Raw genomic sequence first — 17,551 nt, 5'->3', positions numbered from 1 at the left:
ATCCTTGCTGCTGTAATCATATGGAAAAATAATTTTCTATGTTGTATTTGTATTACTGGGTCTATAATACTTAACAAAAAGTTTCTTTTTTTATTTCAAATGAATAACCCAAAATTTATTGGATTTTCTCATGAATTTTTCTCCAAAAAGCTTTTATCTTATAGCACTCCCACCACATGTGCTCATAATCTCCTTTTTCTCGAAGACATCTCCAGCACAATTCAGATGTATTTGGATACATCCTTGCTAGTTTTACTGGACTTAAGTGACACCTGTAGAACATTTTGATTACGTTCTCTCTTAGACTGATGTTTCTTGTAAATTTTAAATTTCTGTTCCATACTTGATCCCATTGTTCCAAACTTAAATTATTCCCTATTGATTTTGCCCAAATAATCATATTCTTCTTTATCCTTTCTTTTTCCGTTTTTTGGGTTAATAGTAAATTATAATTCCTCTTAATCATTCCTTTTTCCTCTTTACACAGACTTTCCCATAGTAGATCTTTCCCTAAATTAAACCCTTTGTTTTCGTCTTGTTTAAATTTGTCTTTCATTTGGAGGTATAGATACCATTGACATTGTTTTCCATTTATCGGTATTTCATGCCTTTCTTTTATTTTAATTATGTTTCGTTCCTCTTTCAAAATGTCCCAGTATCTTTTATATTCTATACCTCCTGCATTTGGTCTTAACACACTTGCTTCGTGTGGTGAAATCCATCCTGGCATCTTAATTAAGAATTTGGCTTTATAATTTTCCCAAATTTGTCTAATTGCTCTCCTAACAAAGTGATCATTAAATTGTTTATTTACTTTGTACTTATTATGCCAGAGATATGCGTGCCAACCAAATACTAAATCATGGCCCTCGATGTTTAATATTTCTCTATTTTCTAAATTCATCCAATCCTTAAACCAAACCAGTCCTGCAGCTTCATAGTAAAGCTGCAAGTCTGGCACTGCCTGCCTTCACTACTAGCTCCCCGATGGAGTCCTAACTAATTAAACTAATTCTACAACTCCTGGAGCTATTCAAAGTCTCCCATAAAATGGCTTGAGGGTTATACTTAGGACCCTACTAGGCTACGCCACCGCAATATAGACCTTTGCAACACCAGGCCAGGGAGCACTAGTCCCAACAAGGCCTGATGGACTACAGTTCTGACACCCCCAGTCCAATGGCTCCCTTACTGCCATGAATGGTGTTAATTTCAGCCAGCTCCAAGTAAACTTGGGCGGCCTTGGCATCAGTGATGGCTCCTCAGTGACAGGTCCCAGCCAGTGATGGACGGCCTTGGCATCAGTGATGGGTCCCAGCCAGCCCAGGCAACTCCAGCAGCCTTAGCAATGACAACATCGATGAATCCCCAAGCTGCTGCAGGCAGCCTCAGATGGATGCGATCAGCTCTGGGCAGCCTCAGCCACAGCAACAACAACCCTCCCAGGCAGAGCAGGTGGCTCTGGGCAGCTTGAAAAGGCTGCAGACACCCCCAGTGGCCCCGGCACAGCCCTGAATGGTCCCGATGACAGCAACGGCCCCGGGGGGGGGGGCTTGGGCAGCGGCAGATGGACCGCATAGCCACAGATGACCCTGATGCGTCTGGCATGGCTCCAAATGGGCCTGGCGGTCCCAGGCAGCCCTGGTGGGTGCAATGACTGGGGCTTTGGTGACTTAGGAACCTGCGGCTCTCCAGATGTTCAGGAACTACAATTCCCATCAGCCCCTACCAGCATGGCCAATTGGCCATGCTGACAGAGGCTGATGGGAATTGTAGTTCCTGAACATCTGGAGAGCCGCAGGTTCCCTACCCCTGCTCTAGACAAACTCCTGGCTACAGGGAACCCCAGGGACTACTCCAGCGGCCCCCGGCACAACTCTGGACAGCCCTGGCAGCAAACAGTATCAAAACCAGGCGCCCTCAAGAAGTATGTCCCAACAAAGCAGCCCTCCGATCGGCAAGGCCACAACCACTGCAGCTGTAGCTGGGAGGAGGCTGCAGACGCTGTGGACTTCAGATTGTAAGTAACGCTGCAATCCTTACTTCCCTAGTTTTTGGTGTTCTTAGTTCTTAAATGCAGTAGTTCTTTAATAATGGCAGTGTCTCAGTGGTGGTGCCAGGTGGAAGAGATAGTAAAATATAATTTAAAAACCATCTTGGAGGGAGCGACACACAAGCATTCCTATCCTGACGCCATCTTGAAAAAATTCCAACGGCTGCTTTGATGGCTCAGACATTATTGCCCATTAGCTGTAAATGGTCTCCTATTGCTTTGATGAAATACTCTTAAAGTAGAGATATAGTTGTACACAGGCCATGGAGCTGGGGGTTGGGGGCATATAAAAGTCCTAGTGACATCCAGCCTCCATGATGGAAATGTGCTCTGGACATGGCAGGCAGATGTGCTTCTTCAACCTTTCCCGAACATCCCATTGTATTTTAGATTTTCACAGGGATGCCCTTAAAGCCCCTCAAAAAAGAATTAAGACACAATTGGGGATCAAATTGGGAGATAGGGCCTAGCCCTGAGCATTCACAAGGATTTTTCCTTTGTGTGGGTTCTTAGATGCCTTGGCCAATTGGCAGGATAATTGAATCTCTTTTTAAACTCTGAGCATTCAAAAGGGCTGTGAAAAAAAGAGTAAACATCTTGTACTTTTCAAGAAAAGTAACGTTTGCTTCTTCAGGTTGGGAAGGAATAATTGCTCCTGTCCTGGATTGTTCTATCAGAACTGCCCATGGATTAATTAACAGGGGTCACCAGGTCATGGCTTGCTTTTCCTTTAAATGTTTTGCAATGTGTCAATCACCTTACCCACTAACTTTTTCCTCCGGGCTCCTTTTCTGCTTATTAAGCCTCCCTGTGTAGAACATCTACATTTCTAGTGTCAAGTAAGTATGCAGTTTACCTAGCTTCTTTATCTTCATGTATTCTTGTTATGCCAAGCTATAATTCTATTTTTTAAAGAACTTTTCTGCATCCCCTTCAACAAAACTTTATTGTATTATTTACTGATTTAATTTCTGGTGAGACCCATGGATTGCGAAAAGTATTGAGGCACAGCAAAGGTCTTTTGCCATCACAATTGTCCTAGGTATCAGCCTTTAATGTCACTGAAGACTGCTACTCTGATTGAATAATTCTGAGCATTCAAAAGTTTTCTCTCTTTCAGTGTGTTTTGAAATGTCAAACATTAATACTTCAACTAAATCAGTCCCAAAACTACATTCAAAATGTCTCTGCTTTGTATGAATTCTTCGATGCATTTGAAGAGTGCTACTTTAACTGAATCTCTTTACGCACATTGAACATTAAAAAGGTCTCTCTTTTGTGTGAATTCTTTGATGCCTTTGAAGACTTCTATTGTGACTGAATGTCTTTCTGCACTCTGAGCATTCAAAAGGTCTCTCCTTCGTGTGAGTTCTCTGATGTTGTTGAAGATTGCTATTCTGACTAAATCTCTTTCCACACTCTAAGCATTCAAAAGGTCTTTCCTTCGCGTGAGTTCTTTGATGCCTTTGAAGATTACTACTCTGACTGAATCTCTTTCCACACTCTAAGCATTCAAAAGGTTTTTCCTTTGTGTGAGTTCTTTGATGCTTTTGAAGAGTGCTACTATGACTAAATCTGTTTCCACACTCTATGCATTGAAAAGGTCTCTGCTTTGTGTGAGTTCTTTGATGTGATTGAAGATTGCGACTCTGACGGAATCTCTTGCCACACTCTAAGCACTCAAAAGGTCTCTCACTTGTGTGAGTTCTCTGATGCTTTTGAAGAGTGCTACTGTGACCAAATCTCTTTCCACACTTATCGCAATCAAAAGGTCTCCCCCTTGTGTGAGTTCTTTGATGAGTTTGAAGATTGCTACTGTGACTGAATCTCTTTCCACACTCCAAATATTTAAAAGATCTCTCCTTTGTGTGAACTCTTTGATGCTTTTGAAGATTGCGACTGTGACTGAATCTCTTTCCACACTCTAAGCATTTAAAAGGTCTTTCCTTTGTGTGAGTTCGTTGATGTGACTGAAGAGTGCCCTTCTGCCTGAATCTCTTTCCACACTGTAAGCACTCAAAAGGTCTCTCATTTGTGTGAGATCTTTGATGTTGTTGAAGAGTGCTATTCTGACTGAATCTCTTTCCACACTCTAAGCATTCAAAAGGTCTTTCCTTTGTGTGAGTTCTTTGATGTGTTTGAAGATTGCTACTCTGACTGAATCTCTTTCCACACACTAAGCATTCAAAAGGTCTCTCGTTTGTGTGAGTTCTTTGATGCTTTTGAAGAGTGCTACTGTGACTGAATCTCTTTCCACACTCCAAGCATTGGAAAGGTCTCTGCTTTGTGTGAGTTCTTTGATGTGTTTGAAGATTGCGATTCTGACTGAATGTCCTTCCACACTCACAGCACTCAAAAGGTCTTTCCTTTGTATGAGTGCTTTGAAGCCTAGGAAGCTTTATTCTGTAAAGGAAAGTCTTGCCACACTCCAAGCATGCTTCCGCTAATGTGTTGATTAGTTCATGGAATTCTTGACTTTGGAGAGAAATGGGTTTATCCCTCTTCTTAGCCATGCGATTTCCTGCCTCCCTCTCAGGCCCACCTTTATTTTGAAAGTTTCCTTTCCAGTGTTCATTCTTGAGTTCTTCTGGCAATAGATGAAGCAGTTCCTCATTCCCCTGAGTCCATTGGTCATTCCCTGCTGGTATAAAAAGAGAGATCCCATTAGCACTCAAACAAGGCGGTCTAACCTGTCTTTCAAGTTCCACCCACACACAAAACATTTCACCAGTTTTTTTCTGCTGAGGATTCCCCCACTTTTCCCTGGAGTATCCTTATTTAAGAATAAAGCAGCCCCACAAATGTCAAGCGGAAATCCTTTGAGAGTATTCCTTGATCATCCCCTTGAGATAACCAGGAAGGATCCTCACTTGCGGGTGTGCTGACTCTGGTCCTCTGTTCTCTGCGCGGGGTCCCTCTACCCCACCCGCCTTTCTGCCTCCGTGCTTGCCTTCTCGCCTGGTGCTGCTGAAGATCAGCTGAAGGGCAGCCCGCTGAGCTCAGCGCTTCCTCAGCCAACTCTTGGCTCCAGTAGAGGGAGATGACCAAGGAGATCCGTGCAACCTTTTGCAACGGAACTCTTTTGTTCTAAACTGTCTGCGGGGGGAGGGAGGGGGGCTTCCATGGATGTGTGGGCGCCTCAACCGGAGCCAAGAGCTGGCTGAGGAAGTGTTGAGCTCAGTAGGCTGCCCTTCGGCTGATCTTCAGCACCACCAGGCAAGAAGGGAAGCAGGGAGGCAGACAGGCGGGAGGTGGAGAGGGAGTCTGCACAAAGAACCGAGGACAGGAGTCAGAGCATCTTCCGGGCCCTTCCCATGGGTGTCTCTTGGAGCTTCACACAAGGAAAGGTGGCGGTGCTGCTGGGCACCTGGGGCATGGCACCACCCTGGTGGGAAACCAGCTCTGCTAAGCAAACACGCACAAGGTTGCTGTGAGGAAGGCAGGCAGGCGCTTGCCCTCGGAAGCTGGTTGGCCGGCATTGCCAGCCTGTTAGCAGTACTGGGCAGCTGAAGATCTCTCCACTGCATTCTGTAGCATTTTACATCGATATATTGATTTATCAATGTGGTCATTTAGTTCTCTTTTTAATTTAAAGATATACAGGAGGGGGGGAGGCCACAGGCAATAGAAATTATCTGGCGAAGCAAGAAGGTGGAAGGTGGGCTAGAGCCCATGCTTGGTGACTGGAAATAAAGCCTGCCTTGCCACCATAGCCACTTCTTCACCCCACCCCCCCCACCAGCCCCGCAAGCCTTGGACATGTTTTGTGCATCCTTCACAGTTACAGGAGTGTAAGGAGAGTGGAATGGAGGAGGAGGGGAAGGGCTCCTTGCAGCCAATCCAGGCCATTTTCTCGTGATTCGAAGAATGAGCCTCAACAAGAAGCAGGAAGGAGTCAGCACCAGGAAGCAGGACGATGGGGAAGTGTGCAAAACGGTGGGAGGGAACGGAGGGGGATGAGCCTAGGCAGTCTGTCTGTGGACGGAGGAAAGGGGTTCAGCCATGCTGAACGTCACTTTCATTGCCACCAGACTATCTTGAGTCCTCCACAAGGGACCCAGTAGAGAAACTGGCCTCAACACAACTTATTGCTGTTCAAGATTTTGATTCATGCCTCATCCGAAAAGCAGAAATGAGTGCCTCTTGCACCAATCAAAAGTGCTCACCTAGAGAGGCCACAATCCTGTAGTTCTCCAGCATGACGTCCTCATAGAGAGCTCTTTGGTTTGGATGTAGCAGTGCCCACTCTGCCTCTGTGAAATACACAGCCACCTCCCCAAAGGAAACCAGAGACTGAAAGAAAAAGCAGATTCCCGTTTCAGAGGTCATTTCAGGCAGAGACCATACTCTGGGAGGGAGCATTCTGGGAGCTGCAGGATGGAGAGCTCGGCTTGTGCACAAGAATTGGCCTTTAGACAGTGGCGTAACTAGGCAAACTGGAGCCCTGGGCAAAACCTGAGTTTGATGCCCCCCAAGCGCGTGCCCGGTGCAACACGCACCCCCCCGACTCCCTTGTAGCTACGCCCAGCGGCGTATCTAGGCAAACTGGAGTTTGGCACCCCCCCATGGGCAGCTGCCCTCCCCCACCATGACCAAACAATTATTTTTTACACCAGGTCATTTCAAAGTCACCATCACATTATAGAACATGTCCCAACTCACAAATCTGAACACAGCAATGCTACACACCAGAAATATTTTTTTAAAAAATTTCAAAATGCTTTCACTGCTATGAAAACATTTTATAGTGTTGTATCCAGAATTGGGGGAAACAGCATCACATTCAATGTTATTTAAACTGGGAACCCCAGATTCTCCCTTTAAGGTGGATTTAAAAGGAGATGCTGGAATCCACCCCCAAACAGCATCATTTTCAATGGTGTTTAAACTAGGGAGCCCAGATTCTCCTTTTAAATCCACCTTAAAGGGAGAATCTGGGGTCCCCAGTTTAAACAACATTGAAAGTTATGCTATTTTGGGGTTGATTCTCCCCCATCCTGAAACAGCATAACTTTCAATGTTTTAACTGGGGACCTCAGATTCTCCCTTTAAAACCATCCAAGGGGGGGGGGATTTAAAAGGAAAATCTGGGGATATTTAGGGGGTGCCTACTGTCAGGGGTGCAATTGTTAAGCTAGCAGCACCAAACTTTCGGGGTATCTTTAGGAGACTCTCCTAATGATACCACCCAAGTTTGATGAAGTTTGGTTCAGGGGGTCCAAAGTCATGGACCCTCAAAGTTGTAGCCCCCGTCTCCTATTAGTTCCCATTGGAAACAATGGTGGATGGGGCACCCCCTTTGGGAGTCCATAACTTTGGACTCCCTGAACCAAACCTCACCAAACCTGGGTGATAGCAGCAGGAGAGTCTCCCGAAACACCCCTGAAATTTTGGTGCTGCTAGCCTAAAAACTGCACCCTCTGCAGGCCAAAAACGGAAAACCCACTAAAATACCAAAAAACCCCCCACAAACGAACCCTGCATTTTTTGTGCCCGCCACAAGGGGCGCCCTGGGCAACTGCCCACTTTGCCCAATGGGCGTTACGCCACTGCCTTCAGACCCTCTTTCCTGGGCCCCTTAGCATCAGCTAGGGAAGAAAAGCCCCCCTGAGAAAGGGAGGGGGACCCAGGCTGTTCCCTGCTCATCTCCCTTACCTGGACTGGACGTGCAACAGCTGTTTTCACACCTCCACAAAGAGGACACATCAACATTCTGTCTTCACTGCCTGAGAGGGAGAGAAAATAGGAAGAAAGAGTATTAGCCTCCACTTCCTACCGTGCTTGTTTGCATAAACCATATTTCATGCACCCCCATTGCCAGAGCTGTAAAACCTTGCCCCAAGCACACTCAAAAAGAACTGTCACCCTTCCTAGTAAGTACTGGGAAAGGAAGCAGAGAAGCAAAAAGTGCCCATGAGCCTCATGGGGCTGTAAATGCCACTGAAACGTTTCAGACTTCTGTGATACTTGAAACTTGTCCTGTGAACAGTGGAGCTGCAAAATGGGAGGGCATCTCTGCTGAATCAGACCAAAGGCCCACATATGCTATTCTCCCACTGGATCAGCCCTTGCCTTCAAGTTCAGGATGGTGGAAGAAAAAGGGGGAGGCCAAAATGATGTCACGTGGCACATCGCTGCTACATCGGGTCAAAAAAACAGACCTGGATTGAGCGCATCTCGAAAGGGAAATAGTAATGAGTGTCCATAGCATCTACTGATCCAGTAATGTCACATCCGTGTTTTCGACCAGAGGCAGCTTCAAAATGACATCACATCCACCTGAAGCCCCTCCCCACAGGTTTGCATCCATCATCCTATTTCCTACAGCATGAGCACAAAACACATTTGCCCTCTGTTCCTGGCTCTGAGCATCTGATTTTCAGAGCAGTGCGGACTGGAACATTTTTCTTTCTTTATTTACATTTATTCCCTACTCTTTTCCATGGTCTCAGAACAGGTTACAATAAAAAAAACTTTAAAACCTCATATAATAATAGTAAAATCACAATCAAACCCCATCTTCAAAACCAAAAGCAACTTAAAATATCAAACACCCGCCTCACCCACAGAAAACGGAAGGGTGTATGGACACCTTGGGGTCCCCATCTCATTGGGGGGAGTCAGCCACATGCCCAGGTGAAGAGGATGGTCCTCGCCATGTGCTGAAACTTCAAGGGAGTTGGCGCCTGGGGAACCCCTAGAGGGAGGGCATTCCAGTGTAGGGGCCACTGCAGAGAAGGCCCTTGAGGCTGCCCCCCCTCACCTCTGAAGGGGGAGAGACAACCTGGTGGGTATTGTGGGCTGCTCCCTGGAGAGCAAGGGGTCCTCAGAGTATGAGCAGAGTCTAGTTGAAGAGCCTCAAGCACACAGTTCACCTGAGCCTGTGCGTTAGGAGTGGCATCAGGAAGAAACAGATTCCTCACAGGATGAGGGCTAGTGTCTTCGGAGATTCAATATTAAGGACTGATAAGAGAATCATTCCCAACTTTGTATCTAAGTTTGTTATATATTTGTATGATTGGTTTTTATATTAATAAAATTATTATTTCTTAAATATTAAGGAGGATTGAGGAGCGCACCGGCCTGAACACCACAAAGAACGTTACTGGTGTTTTGCATCCTCCTACCTGTTGACACCGTGAACTCTCTGACCTTTGCACCGGACCTCTTGACGCTGACCTTGTTGAACGGACTGTGTGAGTCTTGCAATCAGCTTCCTGCTCCTCCTGGGCTGCAGCTTTGCTGCACCCTTGGCTGGAAGCCTAACTCGGGAAAGCATCTCAGGCACTCTCTCACGCGCTCTGGACCACAGCCATGTAAAGAGGGCTTTATAGGTTAGCACCACCACTTTGAATTGAGCCTGGAAGTGGGTGCAGATCAGCTGCCATATTCTGCACCAGCTTGAGCTTCCAGACCATCCAAAGGCAGCCCCACAGAGAGCACATTACAATAGTCCAATCTGATGGTTACCGGAGGATGGATTACTGTGGCCAGGTCAACCCGGTTCAGCAGAAAAAGCAGAGCTGGCACACCAGCTTTGCCTAGAAAATACTTTGCAAAATCATCACAGCCGACTTCTGAGGGTGAGGCGGATCCCCCTCGCCTGGAGGCTGACACCAACCCACTCACCACTCGGAAGAGTTCAGCTGGACGGCTATATGTGGATTCAGTGGAGGTGGAGAAGTAAACCCTCCTGGCTGCTTTCTCTGCCGTCTGGTGGGCTCCATTATGAGCTCTCACATGTAGGCTTTGTTTAGTCACAAGACGGAAGCGCTCAGACAAGATTTGTCTGCTTTAGGTTTTGAACGACCTGGTGGCCCGTAATTAAAAAGAGAAGAGTTTGGGTTTATTCCCCCCTTTCTTTCACAAGAAGGAGACTTAAAATGGTTTACACAGATGCCTTGAGAGATAGGTGGGCTGATGTGACTGGCCCAAGGACACCCAGCAGGCTTCATGTGGAGGAGGGGGGAAACAAAAACAAATCCACAAAATCCACAGATAAGAATCTGCTGCTCAGGTGGAAGAGTGGGAAATCAAACCTGATTCTCACATTAGAGTCCACCTCCTCTTAACCACTACACTGTAGGGACATGAATATTGCAATGGTGAGGAACTGCCTCCATGAATTCGTCTAATCCCCTTTTACAGGCATCCCAACTGTTGAACACTGAGTGCCATAAATTAGATCAAGAAGCGTTTGATCTTCTTTCTTGACCAGAATTCTCTACCCATCAAATACACTGGGTGCCCCAATCCCAGCCAGGCGTAATGAGTCCTTACCACATGACGGGGGTTCTTGGGCGTGCTGCTGGGCCTGGGCTGGCTCCCCTTCCTCCAACAGACCTCCTTCCGCCTGAGAGAACTCAACTTCCACCTTCACAGATGGACTCCACCTCTGAAGAAAAAGCAAAGGAGGCAGGTAAGAGATGGAACGGAAGATTCCAAGGAATGGACCCTGCGTCACTCCTGGACTCTGCACCTCTCTATCAGCAGACCTAGAAGGTTTTTCCCCCCAATCCTGGGGAATTATCTGATTTTTTCCAACCCTGGGGAGCAAAAAGAAATTCCCTAGAAGAAGTGGCTGCTGAATCAGGTTGTTAAAACCTCCCATTTAGATGATTAACACTTGGACACATTTCAGGCATGGAAGCCTTAGGAGAAGGTCAAATATTGTTGCTTGCATTGGACAAGCTTGGAAAGACAAACCTGTTCTGCCTGCCTCTTCTCCTCTGCCTGACTCAGCAGGAAACCTTCGGCCAGGGCCACTGCTTGAGAACTGGTCTCCGGACTGCATCCTCTGACCCAGCACTGCATTTCTTGGGGCAGGAGGGGCAAGAAGTGTTCCAGGATCACCAGGTCCAGGATCTGCTTCTTGGAGTGCCTCCCTGGCTTCAGCCAGTGGTTGCAAAGTCCATGCAGTTGGCTGCAAACCTCTCGGGGCCCATCAGCATTATGGTAGCAGAACTGCCGGAAACACTGCCAAAGTCCTTCTGTTTTCACAAGCTCCTGATCCCAGATCTCTGGCACAGCTCTATCCCAGAGACCACTCGCAGCTTGGATGGGATGGAGGCCTTTCATTGCTCTCTTGCCAGGTCCTTGTCCTTCCGGGCCCTGCTCTTCCATCTCCTTTTTCTTATGTTGGGTGACCTTCAAAAATGAAAAAGGTTCTTTTACTCATTTGACCCTGTTGGGGTGAAGGGGAGAGAAAGACAGCAAAGAAAACAAAAGAGAATGGAGATACACGGTGGATCAGAACAAAAGTCTGGTTTGTAACATTTTGCAGCATTACAGGTCAAACTTCTTGAGATATTCCAGTTTGATCCTTTGGGACACTTAATTGTCTCTAGCTCTTCAAAGGCATTATTTTAAAGACTGTCTTAGGGGCTCCGGATGGCACTAAGGGTGTTAGATTTGCCCACTGATAGCCACTGTGATTTCCTTCTATAGGAAGGACAAATGTGAATCTGATGCTGGTGCAGAGAGTAATTGTGTCATGAGTGTGGTTTGTGCATGAAACGAGGCACAAAGGCTTCCAGGATAAAGACACCGAGGAAAGGATCCTGCGCCAGTCCCAGACTTTGCACCCCTCTACCAGCCAACCTGGATAAAAAATTCTCTAGAAGTAGTTGCTGAAGTAGGTTGTTAAACCCTCACATTCAGATGAATACCTCTTTGACAAATATCGGGCAGGGAAGCTTTAGGACAGTGATGGCGAACCTTTTCGAGGCTGAGTGCCCAACTGCAACCCAAAACCCACTTATTTATCGCAAAGTGCCAACATGGCAATTTAACCTGAATACTGAGGTTTTAGTTTAGAAAAAACGGTTGGCTCCGAGGTGTGCGTTACTCAGGAGTAAGCTTGGTGGTAGTCGGTGGCTTTGCTTTGAAGCAACTGTGTAACTCTTCCAATGGGTGAATCACGACCCTAGGAGGGTTTATTCAGAAGCAAGCCCCATTGCCAGCAACCGAGCTTACTCCCAGGTAAAGGATCGCGCTTTAGTTCTTCCCATGAAAATCAGTGGGGTTAACAGCACTTAACAGGGTTACCTATGTCAGGACCATGCCGAGAGTCTGACAACCTACACTGCTTCCCCAAAACTAGGTCTTATGTTTAATGCTAATAATCGAGCCCAGCGGCCTAGGCCAGCCTAGATGTGTGTGTGTGTATGGGGGGGCACTCTGTTTGCACGTGCCTGCAGAGAGGGCTCTGAGTTCCACCTCTGGCACCCATGACATGTTTGCCTCCACTGCTTTAGGAGAAGGTCACATATGCTGCTTGAGCTGGACATATCTGGAAAGGAAACCCCTCACCTGTTCTGCCTGCCTCTTCTCCTGTGCTTGACTCAGGAGGAAACCTTCGGCCATGGCTACTGCTTGGGAACTGGTCTCTGGCCCACATCCTCTGACCCAGTACTGCATTTCCTTGGGTAGGATGGTCAGGAATTGCTCCAGGATCACCAGATCCAGGATCTGCTTCTTAGAGTAGCTCTCCGGCTTCAGCCAATGGTTGCAAAGTCCATGGATCCGGCTGCAAACCTCTCGGGGCCCATCAGCATCACAGTAGCTGGACTGTTGAAAGTGTTGGCAAAGTACTTCTGAGTTTAGGGGCTCCTGATTGCAGATCTCTGGCATAGCTCTTTCCCAGAATTCAACACTACTCCCAGCTCTGATGAGATGGAGGGCTTTCCTTGCTCTCTTGCCAGATTCTGGTCCTTCGGGGTGTTGCTCTTCCATCTCCTTTTTATACTGGGTGGCCTCCAATGATGAAAAGATGCCTCGATTCTCTTGGCCCTGTGGGGTAGAAAGGAGACAGTGATTGCCACAAGGAAAGCAAAAGAGCATGGGTGTGGTTTGTACATGGAATGAGGCACAAAGGCTTCTGGAATGAATTGGGGGGGGGGGGATGAGTCCTGCCAAATGCAAAAGATTGCCAATTGCAGATTCCATCCCACATCCTGCTTGGAAGTTCCACAGAGAGAAAGTGGACCAAACAGATTATGAAAATGCTCCACACAGTTGGGTACAAGGGGGACCTACATGAATCATGTATCCACTGCTTCTTGGTGCTACGATGGTGTACAAACATAAGTCCAAAGCACATGGTCAATTATGAACCTTTGGGGTAAAAACCTGGCATTTATATTAAAATACATAAAGTGATACGATAAATGTAAATCGCAACATATTGATGCAAGGCTGGTACGAAGCCCCAATCGGACGTTACATATTGTTGCTGTTGTACAATGGAACTTTTCACATCTGAAGCTTATCGAGAAACAGAAATGAAGGAAAAGTGTGAAGGAATTTATACATTTAAAATACATAAATGTATTATTGATTTTTATTTTGTTATTTATCTTACATGCCTGGGGTTGATGAGGGATCAAGGATTTCGCGAAGAGGTCCACAGTGTAAAAGGTTGGGGGGTCCTGCTGTAAATTCCCCATCCAATCACACATCATGTTCACAGCTAAAGACTGCAATGTAAAAATCAGGCCTCCACTATTTTGTGGCACTACCCTGAGGCAAAAAGAGAGTTCCAGATCATGGCTGCTCATTGATCCTCACTATTTTTTCTTTGGATCACTCCAGATTTACTGTCAAATTGCATATGTCCATAGCCACAGCTTATGCCCTGAACCTGGAATCTAACAAGATTTCCTTCCATCACTTCCCACACATAGAAAGCTAGCACTGCAAGAAAAAAGGTTGCACCCACTGTCTTTGCTTGTATGAATCAGGTCAGAGACTAATGTCTCCTATGCTTGCAAAATGGGGTCCTTCACTTTTTTTCTTCCATCCGGCACCCAGTTCTGCTGACCCTGAAGAGACCCTGCAACTGTGGTTCATCAACTTGGGGAGTTTGGATCCCCCCCCTTTGCACACACCCAGGGGAGTAGAAAAGTAGCACCTAAGGTAGAGGACCAGGACTTCAAAGGGAAGGAGGAGGAAACAGAGGATTGGAGGGTCCTCTCCTTCACCTGTTTCCTGATGTGGAAGGAAGGAAAGCCCAGCTGGGGCCTTGCTGCAAAGAAGCAGAAGAATGGGGTGAGCTCCCACCATCTCCTGCCCTTCCTCAGCCTTGACCCATCAGCCCCATCCCCAGTCTAAAGCGGCTAAAAGGTCCCTTTCCCATCTCTTGCAGGGCTTCATTCCCAAGCTCTTCTTTCTCTGGGGGCTTTTTTGTCTCGTACAAAGAGGATCTTTCTGATACAAAAAGGGTGTGTGTGAAAGGGGGGGGGGAAGTGCTCTTCTCTTGGGTGCTGTGGGGTTTCCGGGCTGCATGGCCGTGTTCTAGCAGCATTCTCTCCTGACGTTTCGCCTGCATCTGTGGCTGCATCTTCAGAGTGCTCTTCTCATTTGCTGCTCCCCCCCCCTAGTAGATCCTGACCCTACACCCCGCCCCCCCCGGCGCTCTTTGGTCCGGGATTTGCCACGAAGGGGCGTCCTTTGCAAACTCATCCCCGTCATATCCAAAAACACTGACAGCCTCAGCGAAATATCCTGGGATTGGGGATCCCCACTCACTGGCGTAATGCCCATTGGGCAAGGTGGGCAGCTGCCCAGGGCATCACCTTGTGGGGGGCATCAAAATGCTGGGTTCGTTTTTGGGTATTTTTGTTGTTTTCCATTTGTGGCCTGCAGGGGCTAGTTTTAGGGCTAGTGGCACCAAAAATTTCAGCGTATCATCAGGGGACTGTCCTTATGCTACCCCCCAGGTTTGGTGAGGTTTGGTTCAGGGAGTCCAAAGTTATGGACTCCCAGTGTTGGTGCTCCCTATCCCCCATTGTTTCCAATGGGAGCTAGGAGATGGGGGCTACAGTTTTGAGGGTCTATAACTTTGGGCCCCTGAACCAAACTGCACCAAACTTGGGGTATCATTAGGCAGTCCTCCTGATGAGACTTCTAAAAGTTTTGGAGAGACTGTGCCTTCATAAATGTGCTCCCCCTACAGCCTGCAACCCCATTGACAGCAATGCAGAAACCTCAATGCAGAACAAAAGATTCTTAAGCAAATTTCTAGGATAGTTTCCTGCAGGGGGTGCATTTTTGGATGTATCGGCACCAAAATTTCAGGGTATCATCTGGAGATGATGGCACCCCCCAAGTTTGGTGCAGTTTGGTTCGGGGGGGGCAAAGTTATGGACTTTCAAAACTGTAGCCCCCATCTCCTATTAGCTCCCATTGGCAACATTGGGAGACCATAGTTTTGGACTCCTTGAGCCAAAGCTCACCAAACATGGGGAGTAGGATAAGGACAGTCTCCTGATGATATGCTGAAAGTTTGGTGCTGATATGTCTAAAAATGCACCCCCTGCAGGCACCAATGTCCTGGTGCAAAAAAAATTTGGTCGTGGTGGAGTGGCTTCATGGGGGCATCCAACTCAGGTTTTGCCCAGGGCTACAGTTTGCCCAGGGCTGCCTCCTTACGCCCCTGTCCCCACCATTCGGCGAATGCCCATTGGGCAAGGTGGGCAGTTGCCCAGGGCATCACCTTGTGGGGCATCAAAATGTTGGGTCTGTTTCTTTGGGTATTTTGTTGTTTTCATTTAGGTTCTGCAGGGGCGCAGTTTTAGGGCTAGTGGCACCAAAAATGGCTCAGCGATTAGGGACTGTCCCATGCCACCCCCCCAGGTTTGGCAGAGGCTTGGTTCAGGGAGTCCAAAGTTATGGACTCCTGTGTTGGTGCTCCTTATCCCCCATTGTGCCTAATGGGAGTTAGGAGATGGGGGCTACAGTTTTGAGGGTCCATAACTTTGGCCCCCCCTGAACCAAACTGCACCAAACTTGGGGTATCATTAGGCAGTCCTCCTGATGAGACCCCTAAAAGTTTTGGAGAGACTGTGCCTTCATAAATGTGTCCCCCCACAGCCTGCAACCCCATTGACAGTAATGCAGAAAACTCAATGCAGAACAAAAGACTCTTGGGCAAATTTCTAGGATAGTTCCTTGCAGGGGGTGCATTTCTTGATGTATCGGCACCAAAATTTCAGGGTATCATCTGAGATGATGGCACCCCCCAAGTTTGGTGCAGTTTGGTTCGGGGGGCAAAGTTATGGATCTTCAAAACTGTAAAGCCTCGATCTCTCCTATTAGCTCCCATTGGCAACATTGGGAGACCATAGTTTTGGACTCCTTGAGCCAAAGCTCACCAAACATGGGGAGTAGGATAAGGACAGTCTCCTGATGATATGCTGAAAGTTTGGTGCTGATATGTCTAAAAATGCACCCCCTGCAGGCACCAATGTCCTGGTGCAAAAAAATTTGGTCGTGGTGGAGTGGCCGCCCATGGGGGGGGGGGGGCATCCAACTCAGGTTTTGCCCAGGGCTACAGTTTGCCCAGGGCTGCCTCCTTACGCCCCTGTCCCCACTGCTTACTCCCGTCTGTGGGGAGGGCGTACACTCCAACCCGCCCCCCCCAGATTCCTCCTCTGTGGAGCCAGCCTCTTGCCGCCGAGAGTAGCCGTCAGGGGGTCTGCCCCTAATCCCCCTGCCCCCCCCCCCCCCAGGATTCGTCCAGACCCCCGTTGCTTCCTCCTCGGGGCTTCTGCAACGCAGGGAGGGGGATGCATCTTACCCCCTACCCCCAGCCTTGTGCAGATAGCGGGGGGGGGGGAAGAGGGGCGCCAGAGGGATCAGCCCGCTCCCGGCTTTGCAGTGGGTCGCCTTTCCTGGATCGGGGCCCTCTGACCCCCCCACCCCACCCCACCCCCGCTTCCCCCTCCCCCAACCAGCCCCCAAATCCCTCCCGACTCACTGGGACGGGGCTCCGGGTGCTGCTGCAGGAGTGGAAACGACAAAGGCCACTTTCCGCCGACGCTGCAGACCCCGGGCAGCCAGGAAGTGACGCCCCACCCCCTTCCTCGGTGGCCTCTCTAGGAGTTCCTGTCGTTGGTGCGGAGGCGGCCAGTGCGGGGGGGTGTGTCCCCCCAGGCGTCGCCCTTCCGTAGGGGATGCAAACCACACACACACCCGCCTGCTCTCTGCAAAAGGGGCTTTGGGGAGGAGAAGGGGCAGGGGGAAGCAGATGAGAGACAGGGAAGGGATGGGTGAAGGAGACCAGGAACATCTAGGGCAGGGGTCTCGAACCTGCGGCTCTCCAGATGTTCGTGGACTACCATTCCCATCAGCCCCTGCCACCATGGCCAAGGCTGATGGGAATTGTAGTCCATGAACATCTGGAGAGCTGCAGGGTGGGGAAACATCTGGGGGAGTGAGGCCCCTCTCCCTCCTAGGCTCGCCTGATCTCTGCCTTGCCTGCCTCTCCCCCAGCAGGAGGCTGATGGGAATTGTAGTCCATGAACATCTGGTGAGCCGCAGGGTGGGGGAACATCTGGGGAAGGGAGGCCCCTCTCCCTCCTAGGCTCGCCTGATCTCTGCCTTGCCTGCCTCTCCCCCAGCAGGAGGCTGATGGGAATTGTAGTCCATGAACATCTGGAGAGCTGCAGGGTGGGGAAACATCTGGGGAAGGGAGGCCCCTCTCCCTCCTAGGCTCGC

The 17,551-nt window shown here is 48.5% G+C and overlaps 3 protein-coding genes across 41 annotated transcripts in view; 1 reads left to right on the top strand and 2 right to left on the bottom strand.

Annotated features, from left to right (window-relative positions):
- The window catches only part of LOC125428534 (zinc finger protein 345-like), a 770,962-nt gene extending 754,080 nt beyond the window's left edge, over positions 1–16,882 (bottom strand). Inside the window, exons 1-3 of the mRNA XM_048488765.1 lie at positions 16,812–16,882; positions 12,365–12,844; positions 10,804–11,200 (exon numbers count right to left, since the gene is read on the bottom strand). Coding sequence (XP_048344722.1) covers positions 10,804–11,200; positions 12,365–12,787 — 820 coding nt within the window. The 5' untranslated portion in view covers positions 12,788–12,844; positions 16,812–16,882. The remainder of the gene's footprint in view (positions 1–10,803; positions 11,201–12,364; positions 12,845–16,811) is intronic.
- LOC125428587 (zinc finger protein 883-like) overlaps positions 1–17,551 on the top strand; it is a 1,608,225-nt gene that overhangs the window by 877,020 nt on the left and 713,654 nt on the right. The gene's annotated exons all lie outside the window — the stretch shown is intronic.
- The window catches only part of LOC125428540 (zinc finger protein 420-like), a 45,025-nt gene continuing 29,292 nt past the window's right edge, over positions 1,819–17,551 (bottom strand). For 9 of the 10 annotated variants that reach the window (XM_048488815.1, XM_048488813.1, XM_048488812.1 and 6 more), the window contains one exon: positions 1,819–4,355. In XM_048488815.1, coding sequence (XP_048344772.1) covers positions 3,313–4,355 — 1,043 coding nt within the window. In that variant the 3' untranslated portion in view covers positions 1,819–3,312. Of the gene's footprint in view, positions 4,356–17,026; positions 17,031–17,551 lie in introns of all 10 variants that reach the window. The other variant, XM_048488814.1, reaches the window with a different exon arrangement.

This window comes from Sphaerodactylus townsendi, linkage group LG03 (genome assembly GCF_021028975.2).
Source record: "Sphaerodactylus townsendi isolate TG3544 linkage group LG03, MPM_Stown_v2.3, whole genome shotgun sequence".
NCBI classification, from domain to species: Eukaryota; Metazoa; Chordata; class Lepidosauria; order Squamata; family Sphaerodactylidae; genus Sphaerodactylus; species Sphaerodactylus townsendi.
This window is presented reverse-complemented; position numbering and strand designations above follow the sequence as displayed.